Source organism: Dermacentor silvarum, chromosome 1, assembly GCF_013339745.2.
Source record: "Dermacentor silvarum isolate Dsil-2018 chromosome 1, BIME_Dsil_1.4, whole genome shotgun sequence".
Lineage (NCBI taxonomy): Eukaryota > Metazoa > Arthropoda > Arachnida > Ixodida > Ixodidae > Dermacentor > Dermacentor silvarum.
Window position 1 is genome coordinate 366,086,833 of NC_051154.1, and position 19,078 is coordinate 366,105,910.

At 46.6% G+C, this 19,078-nt stretch overlaps 1 protein-coding gene across 1 annotated transcript; it reads left to right on the plus strand.

Annotated features, from left to right (window-relative positions):
• The first annotated feature begins 237 nt into the window (after positions 1 to 237).
• Positions 238 to 18,167, plus strand: LOC125943561 (uncharacterized). The gene is made up of 3 exons (XM_049662966.1): positions 238 to 243; positions 738 to 996; positions 17,917 to 18,167. The coding sequence occupies exons 1-3, from the start codon at positions 238 to 240 to the stop codon at positions 18,156 to 18,158; spliced, it is 507 nt and encodes a 168-aa protein (XP_049518923.1). The 3' UTR covers positions 18,159 to 18,167.
• Positions 18,168 to 19,078: the final 911 nt, after the last annotated feature.

Consider the following 19,078-nt stretch of genomic DNA (forward strand, 5'->3'; position numbering starts at 1 on the left):
TTTCTTTTCTCGTGCAAGTAATCTCCGCCTCCCTGAGCAATCGAGCTCAACGGCTACAATTATGTGAACTGCAACAGAATTTTTTTTAATTCCGCAAAAGTTAAAAATGATCACCGTAGAACGCTAAGAAAGCTTTCAGTTTTTTTCAGCAATATTTATTCCTGTGGCCGTGCTTTCTATCTATAGAAAATAACCCCGAATGTGACAGTAGACGATTGGAAGAGAACATGAAGAACAATGCACGTAAGTGGAGAGCGTGCATATTAACACACTTTTGTATCCCTTCTTCGTGAATGTAGTGTACAGCGCTGTGAAAGTGGCATTCTCAAATGAACTGAACGGATTTTAGTTCCTTTTTTGCACTGCTATTTCATGTATTGACACTTAGCAGAATACAATATGGTGAAAACACAATTTATTAAAGGGAAGGAAGGTTTGTCGGAAACGCGATGTTTTGTGTGGGGTTGATAGTGGTCTGCGAAAACGCGAGAATGTATCTTATGTATACCAAGCAACTGAGACGCGACCAGTGTGATAACCTACCTGGCTCATATATAGACAAGGCACATCACTCGTACTACACTTTGTTCAGTGCAGGGGAGACGGCCGAGGTCTCTCATGAGCGTTCCCTCCTGCACAGGCCGAATATTTCGCTCTCATCGGATTTTGACAGCGCTGTGCGTAGCAGGTAACAGAGGGTAAGATAAAATCCCGGACCTCTACCTAATCTCTCGTAGGCACTGGTAATAGGAGCCATTGCCGTGCTTGCGCTGGCGGTGGCCTTCTGCTGCGGCCAGCAGCGGCCACCAGTGACCACCGGGACTGTTCACGGCGGGACACCTCACGCGGCCCTGCTCCTCGAGCCTGGTTGGCTCGCTGAAATGCAGGCCGACTGCTTGAGGACGGGGCTAGAGAGGGTCGTCGGCCGCCGAGCGACGTCTGGTCGTCGCTGCTGGCAGAGATGCCACAGCGGCGGCGGACGAGCTGCGGAAGTAGGTGAGTCTTAAAATTAATCTGCACCATTCATAACGCGTTCTTCCCGACATGTACCGGGACAACTTACAAATCATAAGAGCCGGAGCTCCGTTTACGCAATTTCCTGGGGATGCGCGCAGAAGAGGTAAGCGCGCTGGTAATGGCGCGTGAAGAATAACTGTACACCATCGCCGATTCATATTTGCGACGTGAGTGATAAACTTACCAGAGCCGCAGTCATCGTCGAGGTTGAGAATGGCTCAGGAGAACGGCGCACTACATCGGTAACCATATACCCATTGCGCATGTTGCTAGCGATGCTCTAACGGTACTCTAAGTATAACCGCGGCGGTACATTGTTCGAAAGTGCACGCCTTGGTTTAATTCAAATGCGCTTCACCCTCAACCACTGTGATTTGAAAGCCAACTATGATGAAATCTCACTGAGGCATGTTCATGAGCCTAGGTCCCTCGTATTGTGAGTAATGGTTGTCATTCTTTTTAAAGATTTTTTCTTTAGGATTTCTGAGAACCGTTGCATGCACCGAACATTATAGGACCTGACCCCACGCTATACCATCGTGCAAAAAACGTAAGACGCAGTTGTACTTCATATAGTGTTCACGAAGATTCATTGGGTTTAAAGCTGCAAAGCGACTTAAGGACGCCCTATAAGACTCTGGACTAATTTCGGCCCCTGTGGTTAAGTAACTTGCACGTAAATCATAGCACATGAGCGTTATTACTCACATTTCGCCCCATCAAAACCAGGAATCTAACGGCGCCATCGTGCTCAGCAGCAGAGCTTAATAGGCACTAAGCCACCGCGCAGGATGCGATTGAGTTTATTCCTCCGTGCCCATCCCCTATAATTGAGATCAAGCAACATGTTTGCGGCATCCACCGCAGCAGTTCTCTTGCGGCTTTTTTTGAAGCGAAAAGCAACCATACAACGATCGCGAAAAGGGTTTGGTACTTTCTCGCCAGCTGCCGATAAAAGCGGACGTGTTTCGATCGCTCCGTGAATCTCGGCTGATAGCAGCGGCTTCTAAGCCATCGCGGCACCGGTCGTTGCCGCCTCGCCTGCGTTACGATCACGGCACCATCCCTGGCTGAACATTGCCAGGACTAGCTGTCTGGCCCCACAGGCAAAGGATCGGTCTGACAGAAGCCTTGGCCAACCCCGCGCGATTTCCCCTCGGCTCTCGTCTTCTGGACATCATCGACGACCTGGACTGACCACCGTCAATTGGCGCTGCTCACCTCAGAGTTGTGCTCGGGACCCTCGCCGAGGCAGCCCCACCAGCTCACCGGTTGCGTCTGACAGCGGCAACGCACCTGCGTTTTTCACATGTAACAGTACCGGCGCCTGCAGCGGAGCCAAAGAGAATAGGTTAAACCAAAGAGGAGTTTACCGAGAAACACGACCACCTGCCTCCAATCCGAATGGCCTTGCGAAGCGCACGACTGATTCACAAATGGATATAGCTGGCTCGTATGCTTCGGAAACACCGGCCAGCAAGCAGGTATGCCCCTCCTCGGTAGCTCCTGTACCACCCTGCTCCGAGTCGACGTAGTACAAAGTAGTGGTGAAACCACGTGAATGCTTCGACATACCAACACTTTAAAATCACCGCCTTCAATCAGCCTTCGACGCTTGCCTCAAAACCACTTCGTTTTAAAGCTTCTCAATCAACCATCCCAGCAACAGCATATCCGTAGTAACAGCATATCCGGCAACAGCAACAGCACATCGGCGCGTTCGCTAGCGGATGTAGAGCGGCTCACTCACCTGCAAGCTCTGACCCTCATAGCTGATTCTACCGTACAAGTGCGAGCGTACTTCTGATTCAGACTTGCGTCGGTAAGTGCTTTCTACTGTTGACCCCGGGGAGTCACGGAAGAGCCTTGTTGACGCTTTGCACTATTCCACACACAAGGTCTTGACAGCTCGCTACATGAGTCCCAGACGCACGTGCGTGGTCACCCTGCAAGGCCCTCGAGCTCAACCGAGCCATATAACCTACTATGGGTGCATCCTGCAGTTCCATGTGTATGAGCCCGGGGTAGTACACTGCTATCGGCGTTTCCGTCTCCGTCACATGCGAGCGTCGAGTCGACATCTCGCAGACGCCTCTATGGTGTCGCCCGCAACGCCCACTTACAAATGTGAGCTCTGCCAAACGGACGATCATGATATAGCGTCGAAAGACTCCATTCAATCTGAACGCTATCACAGCCCACCGCCGCCGCAAGCTTCGCCATCGCCTTGCTATGGAGTTGCTCTCCGCTTGGTGTCTGCTGCTACAGGAGACGAACTCGCTTACGCGCGTCCCCTGATTTACTGGGTATTCTTCTCCAACCACCCCTGATCGGCGCTGCACCAAATCGCTGTGGCCCCCAGGCAAGACTGCAGTATACGTTGCGACTTCTCATCCTCAGACGCAAGTTCCTGATGTCGTGGTGTAAGGAGCGGCAAGAAGTGGTGGCAGTGTTGGCTCGCCTCCCGCGCACGCATGTTATCCTGGTGTCATGTTTCGTGCTCCCGTACAATGGCAACGCTCGTTGATTGCGTCTAAGGTGGCTACCTCATCTTCGTCGAACTCACGCTGGATGCCCAGAGCTGGTCGGTGTAGACTTCAATGCGCCTCATCAGTCGTCGGGCTACCCTTTCTCTAGTGAGAGAGGCAGTATTGTGTTAGGCACGTTCACAGACGCGCATTTTATCCTTTTGTATACCCTGGAAACGTGTAATCGCCGTTGGGATCATTCATGTTCATCACCAATAGACGAGCTCACCGTCGCCTTCTGCAGACACCCATTTGTTTCAATCTAACTGGCCAAGCACACAGCACTATATCAACGATCCATGTTCTCGAAGTGGATCTGGACGCACCTGGCTCTGCGATTGCATGGGTTCGCTCTGCACGTCGGAAGAGCGCTAATACCCTGCATCTTATCTGCTCCATTTCTCGAAAGACAGGGGGTGCCTGTTCTCGAATGACCAGCGTTTTCGTGCGGTCTGTCCTGCAACCACGGCTTGTCTATCAAGTTCAGTTTCAACGCCTCACACTGAGAGATTAGCACCCGCTTGAAATTCGAACCGAGACGTCACGCGGGCGATCACATGCCCTCATCGGCTCACCCCTATCCGAATCGTCCAGGCGGAAGCGCAGCTAAACGCGATCGATGAAATCGTACATCAGCGTTGAACGGCTCGCCGCTTAAAGAATCAAACTGTATCTGCTGCAGCGTATTAAACCTACTGGTATAAGCCAGTACTGCCACAGTCTGTGGCACCCTTGCCAGAAATTCCGCCGTGGCTTAAGGTACCGGTCAGCGACAACCGACCGCTGACTCGTCTGCGACAACTGAACCTTCAGGCAGCACGAGAGCCCGCCCTCACAGCCACCGGTGACTGCGTTTTGCACACCGGCCTCGTTTGCCTCATGCTACCTGACGAGCAAGATACATTCTATATTACAGAAGTACCGTTTACATCCCAATTGATGGAGCTCGCAGCTATACGGGATGGTTTATCAGCCATGATACCTCAGCTCAATTGCTGGTCACCGACTAGATTGCTTATATACACAGGCTCCACGCAGGCTATCAAAAAGCTACGAAAAGTGACCGGATGCTTAGATATCGCCTCAGACGTGCCCAGTCTTATCGACTCGTGCACTTGTACTGTCCGGGTATTGCTAACCCATCGGTCTGTACCTGCCAAACTGGACGCAGATGCCGCCTGTCATTCAGCGGAAGTCCAAAACCAGCTGCTTCTAATACGTCTGTCCCCAAAGGACAGCTTACTCCTGCACAAAGAATCACTGCGGCGTTCAACGCGTGCACTCATCGCTCCGCGTGGATCAGACCTTCCCGGCGGCTTGACTCGCCGAGAGGAGGTTGCGCTCAGGAGGCTCCGCCTTGATCCTGTCATCCGGGCCACTTTGGATGTCTGTTGTACAGCCTTGCCCATTAGTCTACCCTTTCTGCACTGCCCCATCCACAGAGGCAACGCAGGACCACTTTCTGGGAAGCTGTCTGGGCCTTCACAATACCCACACCCGCCGCCTGCGTCACCTAGGTTACCACCCAGGTAGACCACCTGACGTGACGCGCTCGATGCACGGGCCTTTGCACCGGCCGCTCCTAGACATCATCCAGGAAACAGGCCTACATCTTTTCATTTATATCATGCCGTAGGGCATACTAGCGCCAGTAATGTTTGAAAGGTTCTTGTTGTATCGCTCCTCGCCTTGGGCGTCCGAGACGCACCGCCACAGACGGTTTACGCAAGTGGAGATTACTGCCGCTAAGAATTGCGGCGACGGGTTCGCTGGAGGCTTCGGATGGATTTGAAGCAGGCCCAGAGGAAGCTTGAATACACTTTGTATTTACGAGAACTATTTGAACAATTACAAGAAATACACACTGAGATGCAAGATGGAACTGACACACATAGGGCGACCCGATATCGGCAGAATAGATGGTGCATAGCACCGTAAGTTGTGTCCAGAACGCTTGGTCGGGGCAACGGGGCCATGTTTTCTACCCTTCGGTGCCCCACCCCAAACATTTACAGCCCAATCGCCACCGAGTGGCTTGGAGAGTGGTCCGCCGGCGCACCAATCACTAATTCTGTAGTAGGATCGTCTTGTGAGGAGTGCGCCGGCATTTCCAGCATTGCGCTTCGTCCAAGCGCCCTTTCCTTTACCGCCTTTTACGGTGTGTTTCTCCCTGTCCCTCTAAACAACATATAAAAAACGCACCAAGGGGGGAGGGTGGCAAATGCATAGCACGCGTACTCCCGCGCAAAGCCACAGCGCCCACCACAATGGGCGCAAAATTGCTAATAACCAGGGAGCACGTGCAAGCCAAAGCGATTGACCTACGTTGTGACCCCTTCCCCGCTCGTACTTCTTGGAAAAAGCGATAGCGTAATAGCAGCGGGTCATACCGGTCATACGTCAATGAGAGCTCTCAACCGAGCCATTAGGCTAGCGTACCCCTGTTCAGTAAATGATTGCTCAGAGAAGCTTTTCACGACGGTCAATTGGAAACGGTCTCCGAAACGTTCTCCGAAACCACACAACTACAAAAAGGAATGCACACACATGCAGGATGGGCGTTGATTACCTACTGTTTGCTTGCAATTAAGTGATCATGTAATGAAGTCTTCGCTCTTGTCGTGTTGCATAAGCACGTTCGCTGTCACGGGATTCCTGCTACCACGCATTACGTTCGAGGTGCCTTAGTCTCCCAGTAGGACGTACGTGAATGCCATACCGTGACTTTAAACGACTGCTTTAACATCACGAAAACAAACTTCACCCATACCTTCAAAGTGTGGAATCCTTAGATGTCTGACACGTGACATATTTATTTATTTATTTGTTTATTTATTTATTGCGTACCGCAGGCCTACTTTTGAGGCCTTAGGCAGGAGTGGGAGCAGGGATACAATATAAGCTCAGTACACAAAAGCAGAGGATGACACAAAAATAACAAAAGAAAAGGGCTCCGAAAATAATTAGCAATTCAACCTACAATAGTGATACATTTAATAATATTTTCCAAACACATGTGTTATTGGTTAAGGCACTATGTAATCATAAGATCTGAATTTCAGTTAATATTTTGTGCACTAACTTTCCTATTCTTCGAAACGTATTTTCTTTTCCAACTCGCAGTTCTAGACATGCTTTGAAAGGTAACCTCAATTTACCAAAGTGTTTAATGTATATGTAAAAGGTAATTGAATTCAGTGGCACAAAAATCTGGAATATTTTACCCGTAGAGGTGAAAACCGCACGTAATTTCAAGCAGTGTAGCAAATTCTTTTTTCTTGCCAAACGGAATCTGTAACTTACTTGCATCAACTAAATAGGAATATTTCTTAATGTTTCTTGTCGGTTATAAATCAAGACATGTTCCGGAATTCTGCTGTTAAATTCTGCACCTGACCTGTCTGTTATATTTTGACACTAGACTGGAAATTAGCCTTCCCTGGCTATCGGTTCAGATATCTCTGTAATCATGTTCATGTGAAGAAAGAATAAAGCACTTGCACTTAAAAAAAAGAGGATGACACACACGCGTCAATGCGTACACGGAGAGCGCAAGGAAATAACATTATGGAAATAATCAGAGGATAATTTACCACGTAATGACAATCGCAGTACATAAAAAGGGAGCAAATGATTCAGAAGCCTATGAAGCAATGACATTCATATTATTTAAAAGCTAACAATCGATACAAAAGAACAGCAGGAGTGCACGAATCATGCGCATTTACTCGGACACGCAGAAGCGGAAAGAAAAAAATAAGAAAAAGCAACCACAAGCGGCCAGATGAAGTAACGTGCTTGAAGTGTGGTCCCGCCTACGGCACATGAGTTCTAATCGCTTGCAGAAATTAATCAAGACTTGGACGTTCGACCACGTCACCATACAAGGCATTCCAAATGGAAATCGTCCAAGGAAAAAAAAGAGTTAGTGAACCTGTTTGTTCTGCATTTGAGCTCGGTCACCTTTTCGAGGGTGATATAAATGCGGATTGATCAACGTTGACCGTATTGTGATATAGCGAATAAAAGCGTTTTAACCTTTCATGATATCGCCGCGCTTGCAGTTCTTCTAGTTCAGTTTTTTGTAGGAGGTTATATGGGGATATTTTCCAGCTATAGCAGTTATAGATGAGCCTAATAGATTTTCTTTGTATACTTTCTAGATTTAGTTTATTAGCTTTTGTCCGGGGATGTCAGGCTGCCACCGCGTACTCCAGTATTGGCCTCATAAACGTCTTGTACGCCAAAAGCTTGATTTCAATTGTCGATTGAACCAGCGTGCGCCGAAGGTATCCCAATTGCTTGACCGCTTCTTTTTTACAATGAAAGTTACAGGCTCATTCCACCGCAAATGGGAGGCTACCATCGCTCCTAAATACTTATAGCTATGCACTACCACGGCCGGACTCGACTCCACCCTCCGCGCTCCCTTACGGCCTTTGCAATGATGGATGCTGCCGCCTGCCGCCGCAACTCTGTGGTGGCGCTGTTAGCTCACCGTTGGGGGAACTACAGAATGGGTTCAGGCCAGGCAGACGCTTAGAAGACAATATGTTTGTACTAACTCAGTGCATAGAGATTTCAGTAGCTCAGAAAAGACCTTTATGGATAGCATTTCTAGATATTAAAGGAGCTTATGACAACGTAGACAGGGAATTGTTGTGGGATATTCTTCAATACGAAGGCATAGATGACGATTTCGTGGAGCTGCTGAGGGAGATATATCGGGACAACCAAGTACAAGTGGCATGGGAAGGCCGAAAAGGAAATGAAATGGTGGGAATTCACCAAGGATTGAAGCAAGGATGCCCTCTGTCACCATTGTTGTTCACGCTTTACGTCAAGGGCATAGAAAGACGACTGGAAAACAGCGAATTAGGTTTTGATTTATCCTACATGCGTAATGGACAAATGGTGCAACAGAAGATCCCTGGACTGATGTACGCAGACGACATTGTGCTACTAGCGGACAATAAAAAAGATTTACAGATACTTGCGAATATCTGTGGGAACGCAGCGACAAATCTAGGCCTTAAGTTTAGCACAGAGAAATCAGGGATTATGATCTTTAATGAGCACACGAGTAACTTCGTGGTGTCAATTCAACAGCAAGTAATACCCATAGTGAAGCAATATAAGTACCTCGGCGTACACATAAACGAATGAAAGAATTACTCAAGCAACCACCAAGATAATCTGAAAATAAAGGGGAAGCGGAATGCAGCATTAATGAAACACAGAGCACTGTGGGGCCACAATAAGTATGAGGTGGTGCGTGGAATCTGGAAAGGAGTAATGGTGCCAGCGCTAACATTCGCAAATGCCATTATATGCTTAAAATCGGATATATTGGCGGGTTTGGAAGTTAACCAAAGATCAGTAGGCCGGTTGGCTTTGGGAGCACACGGTAATACGACAAATGAGGCAGTGCATGGAGACATGGGTTGGGCCTCTTTTGAAGTCAGAGAAGCACAAAGCAAAATTAGTTTTGAAGAAAGGCTCAGGAACATGGATGAAAATAAATGGGCGGCTAAAGTGCACAAGTATCTCTACATGAAAAGCGTGGACACAGAATGGAGGAAGAGGTCAAGGAAGTTGGCAACCAAGTACAGGATAATCGAAACTGTAAATAGACAACCAGGGGTCATCAGAAAGAAAGTGAGAGAAATAGAGACCGTGAATTGGATGCAAAGAATGGAAACGAAAAGGACAATGGAGATTTACAAGAATGAGAAGAAAGAAATTAGAAGGGAAAATCTGTACGATAACACAAAGGGCAGTGCCTTGCTATTTGAGGCTCGAGCCGGTTGCCTAAGGACGAAAACATATCGGAACAAATATTCGGAATTAGATGAGACATGTGTATGCTGCAGTAAAGATCCAGAGACCACTCAGCACATCCTAATGGAATGCGACGGGATCCACCCAGCGAGAACCGTAGGTAACGTGCAACTCCCAGAAGCGCTTGGGTTTAAAGTGGAAGGAAACATAAACAGATCAGCCGTAGAGATCAGCAAGAGACGATTAGAGTACTGGTGGAAAAAAAGTAGGGAAAAGATGGATGCGACCTGATCTCTTAAAATCATAGGCAGCGGTACAAGGTAAATTTTTGAAAAAGAAAAATAATGATAGGTATACAAAAATGCAAGATAAAGAACATGTATAGTATACCTGATTAAATCAAGCAGGCTAGGTGACTATTTGTCGCCGCCCCGTTTCAAAGGGGATGCCAATAAATCATCATCATCATCATCATCAATGCCGCCTCCGCAAAACGCGTTCACAGATGCGCTACGGCACCAGCAACATCTGTGCAACTCCGGCTGTCAGACGCAAGTTATCTCGAATTTTAAAGCCTAATCTTTATTTTCAGAGCCATTAGTCAACACCACAGCCTCATACGATGTGGATGAAACGGCTTACAGCCTCTGCTTGAAGCCACAAGCCTGTAGCAGACGACGCTCGACAGATTAAAGGGGAAGGTTAAACCAACACCCACAAATATTGAATACACATGTCGTTACTTAGGGAAAATTATTATCTCAGTACATGCACTTCAATTTATAAGAGAGGTACAGATACTGCGAGGCTACAACAAAGGTAAAAATTTTACAGGTACAAACTATTTATTTCCTGATCAATACAGTGCACTCTTGTACATTTTGGTGCCAACCTTCACATCATGTACAATAAAGCCTAAAATATTTTCTGGATGGCTTATGTACAAAAGCAACCGGTTTTTCATTTGTTTGTTAATCTTTGTGATTTACTAGAAGTAGTCGGACAAATTTGTCAGCAATCACACCAGCTGTGCGCCTTGTGTAACCATTGCCAATATCTGGGCAGTTCAAGATGCGCGATTGTTCAAGGTAGAGCGCAACGAGAAGTTGCAGCACTTCATGCACTTCTGTTCGCGGAAAGTGCTTCGCAGCCGTTTCAAAGAAAGCCACAATGTTGACCAAAAGTGCCGAAAACATGCGATTTGGGTGAAGCGTATTCACTTCGCCGGCATTGTCAAGAGGCCAGATTTTTGAGCGTGATCATAACCTTTTGGCGAAAGGAAGCCCCAAATCACACACTCTCTGACAACTTCTTCTGAATAACAAGCTCATTTACTGCCATAGACTTGGATCTGGTGACGGAAAGAAAGAGCCTTTTTCTCAAGTTTCTCAGAATCGGCAACGATCTTTTTGACGGCAATATAGTGTTAGTCGTCGTGGTACTCTTTCATCTTTTCTCAGTAGCCCCCCGCACTTCGAGCGCTGGTAGGCAATTTGAGCCCGAAGCCTTTTATCGTGACCAGATAGTGACTAGCTCGGTAAGTATGTTACTGGGGGTTTGTGTTGAAGCACTTTGTCTCTCCTCGGTTACCTCCTCCCTGGCCCCAAAATCTTCATGAGCAGGCAACAGCGACTCTGCTTTTCGCTTTGATGAATTCCCAGGAGCTGAGGGGTCATGACATGTAGGCTCCTTAAGCGGTCTCTTTGCAGCTGGCACCATGTAGAACGGATAGAGTTTGAAGATGGTCGGTACAGCTCCCACAAGCAACTTCCGTATTCGGCATCCGGGAACATAATCAGTCTAACTGAAGTGTTTGCTACACACTACAGTTTACAGTTGATGAGGACTTGTCGTTGATGACGGGATTCTCACGGCAAATGTTTTTTTTTTGCCACTTGGAACACAGTTCCGCGTCGCTAGGAAATTGGTGAAAGGAAACACCCGGCGTCTTCCCCTGTTGAGATTTGCAAAGTGGCACACAACAGTACACCATGGCTACAGTCATCGCGTTTTAGGCAGGAGGAAAAAACGACGCTTTCGCGCTTGCAACGATCCCATGCAGAAAGCTCACACATTCAGCTGCAAACATAGGCGTATCTACCGGGGGGGGGGGGGCACTTGCCCCCCCACTGTCACAAGTGGAGGCGGGGCAAAGTAGGCCATTTGCCCCCCCCCCCCCCCCCCCCCCCACACACACACTTCTGAGAGCGGGCACTTTCGGATGCATGCCGGAAAGTTCAACAAAACTACAGCTGAGGCTAAATTTGTTTTTTTAATACAGTGGCCACGTAAGGAATGCTTTTCTTTACTAAGTATCCCTTGCTTGGGCAGGGAGGATTGTCTCTTATGCCTCCTCATGACGCTCTAGCGGACGACGCGCAGGATTCTTCATACACGCTTGCATTGCGGAGAGGCCTGACGCTGGACAGTTCCCGCCCTAAAAAATGTACACTTGCGCTACTTGCATCATGCCTACTTTTTTGGGGACCACCTAACCGTATTTGAAAACAAATTAGGCTTGTTATATTTAGGGCTCCTTGTTTTCGGTCTTTATTTTTCTTGAAAATCGGCGGGTGTTTATCGGAGTTTATATTTCTGGCGGAAATTCAGCGTTTATCGGAGTTTATTTTCCGTAAATCCCCAATTCTCCGAAATTCGAAGTTTTGCATTATTCTCAAAACCCGAAAATCTTAGATCAATTCATATCTGAATACTAAAATATCAAAACATACGAAGCACATTTGATTTTTCCTAGAACGTTTGAATGGAGAAAAACGTATACGCACAAGCGAAATACTTGAACACAGAACACCTTTAATTTTGCGTATAACAACCTTAGCTTAAAGCTTATTGTAAAACACGCAAGCATACTTTGCGAGATTGCTGTCAGTGATTGAAGCACGCTCCTTTCTATTGACGACTCTCAGCTTTGAAAATGCCCTTTCAACGTTAGCGTTAGAAACAGGAAGCGCCAGAAGACGCAGCGCGCAGCGAGAAAGCACTGGCCACTCGACATTGTGAAGTCTCCAAAACGACAGCGGTATAACAATGTTACGTATTTTATAGCACTAATAGTTTGCAAAATCACTCAGGAGCTGGCTCAAGTCATCAGTTTCAAGAAGCACTAATTGAAAAATAGGCGCATAGGTTTCGAACCCGCTGGGAAGCTCATGCTTCACATTTGGGTTCACAATTTGAACACAGTACCAAAACGATTCTTTGGTGTACTGGAGTTGATCGCACAGGTTCCTCTCAGATGTCTGTCTCCACTTTTCGGCGACAGCAGCGTAATATCCGTTAAAGTCTGCGACAGTCGTCAAGCGTTGATTCTCGTCAACTAGGTCCAACATACTTGTGACATCTGATGCGAAGAACTCAGTTGGATCCCGCCATTGACTGACGAGTGCGTGCAAACGAACCCCCACTATGGGATAAACTTGGTGCATCAGGGTACTATCTGCGTCAAGTTCTTTAATGATTGAGATCACGGCACACGCATTGGTCTTCAGAAACCTCATCTTAAGGAGAAAGTCGTGCACAGCTTCAGGCGACGAAACAAGACTCCTGAGCTTCTCACACTTCGTCCCCTTGGCTTCGTCGCTTCTCAAGAAAGACAAAATGGCGCGCCAGTATTCTAAAATATCTTCTAGAACTTCATAAAAAGAGAACCACCTCGACGGACATACGGTTTTCAGCGAATTGATGGTGATACCCATGGCCAAGCAAATCGGAGTTTATCGGATAAAGCCGAATTGTCAAAAATTTTACCGGCGAATGTTTATCGAATTTTTTCGGATAAAACCGAAAACACGAAGCCCTAGTTATATTTAGGCTGCGGGCGAAGGGAGAGGTCCGGATAAAGTATTACAGTCAGCCGCGCCCAACAATTGGTGTGCAACGGCATGAAATCGCTGCATTATCAAATGCTGGAACTATTGCATCTCCGTCCAGAGATATTCTACATAGCGTTGCAGTCTAAGTATCTTATCACCATCAAAAATCTAATCAAACCAATTAAAGGCATAACTATCGAATTTTATTGTGTAATCACGACTTATATATACCTTCGTGAAAATGACCTTTGTCGAACGCGCAGAGCTATTTCAATACCAATAGAACACTGAACTGAATTTTTTCCAAAGCCCTGTGTGACTTCTGATTTTATCGGTTTCATTTTCAGGCCGTTTTCAAATAAGAGCTACACTATTACTTGTTTCTGTACAGTAGCAAGAACAGCAGGTATTTCATATTTTGAAAAAAATGTAACCCACTTTTTGGTGACGTGTACCCAAAAAGGTTGCTTACGTGCTCTAAAAACAGTTAATGAATACTCGCTTTCTCCCAATTTTTCTGCGGTATACACAGTATTTAGTTGTCTTCCCTCGATATCCTCGGTAAACTATGCGGGGCACGGTGCTTATGTCTACTCGAAGTAGGAAGCAATGTTCTGGGCGGCGAGTGATTTATCTTTATTCTGTTTAGGTTCATTGCAGCCTTTGCAGAAAGTTACTGATTGAAGTGTTCCAGAGTACCATACTGCCGCTCGTCGAAATGTTTCCCAGACTCCCAAGACAACTGCACAAGATATGGACTTGAAATTTCCGTGAAAATAGGGATAACTTCAAGTGCAATGCGTGGCGAAACTTTCACTGTCCTGTTTTAAATGCAAGTGTTGCAGATAATTGCTAAATCATCGTTCTTTCCATGTTTTCGTGCATCATACTAGATGCGTAGTTTGTTTCTCCGGTGTCCCCGGTGAGCTAAACAAAGCATCTTGTTTATATCTGGGGAAAACTAGGGGCATAGCATGGGCGAAATAGAATGGCGAAATGCGAAAACACCCGCGTACTTAGATTTAGGTGCGCGTTAAAAAACCCGAGGTAGTCCAAATTATTCCGGAGTCCCCCACTACGGCGTTTCTCATAATCTGATCGTGATTTTGGCACGTAAAGCGTCATAATTAATTACGTGCGCTGCACTGCTTCTCCTGGGCAGGATCAGGGACCTCTGGGCACCCACTGCCTTTTGTCCCTGTACCATAAATTTTATAGTGTGTCAAGAAGTAAATGCAAATTGAAATACGTTTTCAGGCCCCCATGGTTATCCATGTGTGATTGATAAAGAGGTCTATGTTAGTTTAACATAAAAATAACTGACAAGCATTTCCAGGCATTTTCGCTCAGTACAATAGTAATTCGATATATATATATATATATATATATATATAATGGAGGGAGAGAGAGGGAGAGAGTCAGATCGATTGCGGTTTGCCCCCCCCCCCCTCCACTCGAGAAATAGTTGGTACGCCACTGGCTGCAAAAGCTGTCACACAGTAGGTAGCACACGAGGGATCGGCGACATAGGCTTGCTGCTTCAGACGCCGCCGTCAAGAACAGAAGTGGTGAAATAATTGCGCCCACAAAAGCAGACCAAGCAGACCACACTCATGTCGATGGTGGGCATCAGCGGACAAGTCTGATGAACGTTGTGCGCACAAGAATCTCACCAGTCGGGACACCAGCACAGAATAAAGAAGCAAATTGACAGCAGGTATTGAAGAAAATGGCAGCAGCAAAACAAAGCTCGCGCAAGTTTGTATGGGTGTTCTGTGCCCGCGCTACGGTGGCTACCCGCGCGACCCTTCGCTCCCACGGACACGGTTACACGGTGAGGTGGTAGCGACCTCTTGCGGCGAGCCATCGAGCTACTCGTCAGAAAAAAATACATTGACTCCCGTCGCGTTGCAAAGGCCGTAAGGGAGCGCGCAGGAGAGTCGAGTCCGGCCGTGTCACTACATTTAGAGGTTGGTTATTAATGCAATAGGTGAATTCAAGTGGTTGCATTTTTTGCGGGTTATGATCATTGCTACGGTTTTTCAAATATTTATTACCTCCCATGTGAAACGCCAGTCCTAAATTGTACTTAAAGCTTCCCTCAGTAACACCTGATCGTTAGGGCTACATATTTCCTGGTATATAGTTATGTGTAGCTGATGCCCAAGGCTATATGCAATTTATTTACAGAGAAGGTTAACGCAGGCCAACATGGCGACGCTATAACAAGCGAGGACACGCCATCTTCCCTCGCTTCAGTAGATGCACACTATGGTGGCTGTTCCGTATCATCACCCCCAGCAGTTCCGTATCAATATGACGCAGTCGTTTGCAAACAGCCGGATTTAACGCCTATGTTCTGAATAATGTCATTAATAAAAAAATGACATTATTCAGAACGCACGGGTTAAAATACAGCTGTTTGCAAACGACTGCGTCATATTGATACGGAACTGAATAATGTCAATAATTTAAAAAATGTAATTAAGAGCAAAAAGAAAACAGGTCCGAAAATGGACCTTGCCGAACACCAGGCACTACCGGAGCACAAGGAGAAGGTATGCCATGAATGAGAATACCTTGAAGCCTAAACGAGATGTAGGCCGCTATCCATGCCAGAAGGCGATCATTTTTTAGATTAGCTTCAGTTTAGTGTGGGCTTGGAGTGGGATACCCGGTCGAAGGCCTTCTCAAAATACAGAAATATTAGGTCCAACTGATTACGCCTGTCTAATGCTACCGCAAGATCATGAACTGTTACGACTAGTTCGGTTATTGTAGATACTCCTATACGAAAACCATGTTGCCAGTGGTCAAACAAATAATTATTTTCAGCAAAAGAAGGTATGTGCCTAAATATAATACGTTCAAGCAATTTCACTGAAGTGCATAGAATTGATATAAATCTGCAAGAAGAAGGCGATGAGTGGTCGACTGCATTAGGTATGGGAGTAATTTTTGCGACTCTCCAATCGTCCAGAAGCTCCGCATGATTCATAGACTTGCGAATTCATAGGCTTAGATATTTCGCGCACCATTCGGCCTATCGTACTAGAAACGCATTCGGTATCTCATCAATACCAGGCGATTTCTTGACGTCTAAATTGTCGTCTTGACCTCTAAACAGATTATAATCTATAGGTATTATTTCATCGAAATGCGAAATGTGTAGTGTGTTAGTATCATCCTGCGTAAACAAAGAGCAGAAATATGTATTAAGCGTTTGAGCGATTTCAATTTTATCATCGAGTACTGCGTCACCGACTGATAGCCGTGGCACTGACTTCTTTTACGGCGATAGGTATCGTCAGAACTTTCCAGGGGACGATAGAAGAAAGTTTTTCAGTCGCAAGTTCTGAAAGTAGTGTTTTGCCTATTTGATGCCGTTTACTAAGATAACGCGTAACTCGGTAATTGTTTCTGCGTTAGCAGTTGTTGGATAGCGCTTATGCTTAGCTCTCGCCCCATACGGACGATGTCTTTCGTCAACCAGGAGTTGCTACTGCGCGCAATCTTGTTATTTCTGTTGTTTTTTGGTACAAACTGCGAAATGCATCGAAAAACTATTTCCTTAAATGAATGCCAGAGTTGTTCGACGGAGGCATCAGCTGATTGGTAAAGAAAGCTGAAGTGACGAAACGAGCTTTCAAGCATATCCAATATGTCGACGTCACTAGCACGTGTAAACAACGGCATTATGCTTTCTTTTTCTTTTTGGGGTACTGAAGGGAACTGCACTTCTAAAGACAAGGATACAATTTTGTGATCGGATATGCCATGAAAAATATCGACACGTGGATTCCGCCGCAACAGGTCATTAGTTACAAGAAAAAGGTCCAAGACAAACTCTGCATTGTGTTGAGTGCGGGTAGGCAATTTAACTAATTGGGTAAAGTTGTGCAATATGACCACGTGAACGAATGGCTGATATACATTTATATACATAAATGGCAGTCCGTATGGGCGTCCGTCAAGCAGCGAGACTTCGGAGCGAATTGAATTACGAAACAGTTTTTTTTCATGCTCGTTTGTCAATGTAGCAGCACAACTGAATACCAATCGCAGTATAATCTCCGTACACACATGTTATGCTCATTGCAAATTCCAGTGAGATGGTGGGAGGTTCTAAATCGTTAAAGAAAGGAAGTCCCACTGCATTTTCAGTGGGCTGGCTACATTAAAGGTAAATTCTCACTGGCAGCCCTCAGTGAGCGTTTGAGCTCTCATTCTTTCGTGTACTCTGAGAGCGAACACAACCACTTCAGTGAGGCGTGTCCCTCATGGGTGCATCACTTAACAGTTCCGTTGTATTTCCTGCAGATCCTACAGTCACGATTGAATCTTGTGAAATCACAAGGCGTGGTATCTCGCTTTCCTCTGTAATAAGCCGTTGTTGTATGCCGCTTCCAAGGGTCCGTGGTGAGCATAAACACCGCCCTCGATCTCTTGCTAGCGAGAACACTGCCACTTGGGTCCTCTCCGCTTTCTCATTTGAGCAGCGGCCAGTCAGCGCGGTGCACGCTACTCGGAGCCTTCTGTGCAACTGCCAGGCTGCGAAACATGCGTCGCTGTCAGAGATTATACGCTTTTAGTCCTTGCTCTGCTTGCCCCTCGTCTCGAAGGCCACGAGAGGCAGTATAGAACAGTTGTTTGTAGGCCACCACTGACATCGTGACTCTTTCAAAATTGCGAGTTCCCGTCGCACGTGCCACACTCGATGCCTTGACATTACGCGTTCGGCTCTCTATTTTGTGTAGCCACCCGTACAAGGAAGCCATGGGCTCCCAAGAAAGTGAGGTCCGAGGTGGAGGCTCCCGACCGAGGCAGACGCTCATCGTCTACTTTCAAAACCATTCTCCGCAAGTCAAAGGGGTTCCCACTGGTGGCCAAGGCCAGTCAAGCTATGCTGGAGCGCAAGCAGGAAACGCGGCTCATGCTGGGGAGCACTCGCGCCAATCGCCGCTTCGAGTTGCTCATGGCCATGAGAAGGCTCGCATAAGCTTAAATAAATTTAATTGCCTCATGTGTTCAACTTTACTTGTGTTAATAATGTTTATACTACGCCTTCTTTGCTTGTGTGACTTTATTTTACACGTGATGAATTGTAGCTTTTTGTGTACCTGAATGAAGGTGATAAGTTTGGAGAAATGACATAAAATAGGCGTCTTCTGGTCTTGATTGTAGCCTACAGAAGGTATAAAATCGGAGATATGTACTACCTTCATCGCATCAGACATAGCCGGTATAAAACTTGCCGAGTATTGTGAAATGTTGCCCAAGGACCAAGATAATTAATGTAGGATTAGAAGCGATTCATTGAGAGCGTCTGATCAAAAAGTTGATATGTTAACGTGTTCATAAGTAGGATATGGAATCCACAAGAGAACATTGGCATAGGCACGCTTCTTATTGCAGACCATTGTTTGCCACAAATGTATAGGAAGACGATATATATATATATATATATATATATATATATATATATATATATAAGCGTATCATAAGAAGCCAACAAACAATGATACCAAGGACAACATGGTTGTCCTTGGTATCATTGCCCGCAGGGGCGTCTGCGTCAGCAGGCGTTTGGTGTGTTGCGACACCACGGACCCGAGCACACGAGGGTTGGACCCTCCCGCGTGTAGCCGTGCGCGGCTTAGCCGTGTCTGGGGAAAGGAGGATCCTGGGGGTTGAGCCGATGCCGGGTGTTTGGACCTTTAAGGCCCCCCGGCGGAGGCAACACACCTCTTTGGCCTCTGCTTCACATAGACGGCACCCCCGGACTGACCCACCCGGGGGAAATCGGTGGTCGCCTTTTCCTGTCCCCCTCTCCGATCTTTTTCTTCTCTATTTTTCTGTCCTAACTGTCCTGTCTCCTCTTCTCTTCAGTTACTTCCTCAATTTTCATAGGCGGCTTGG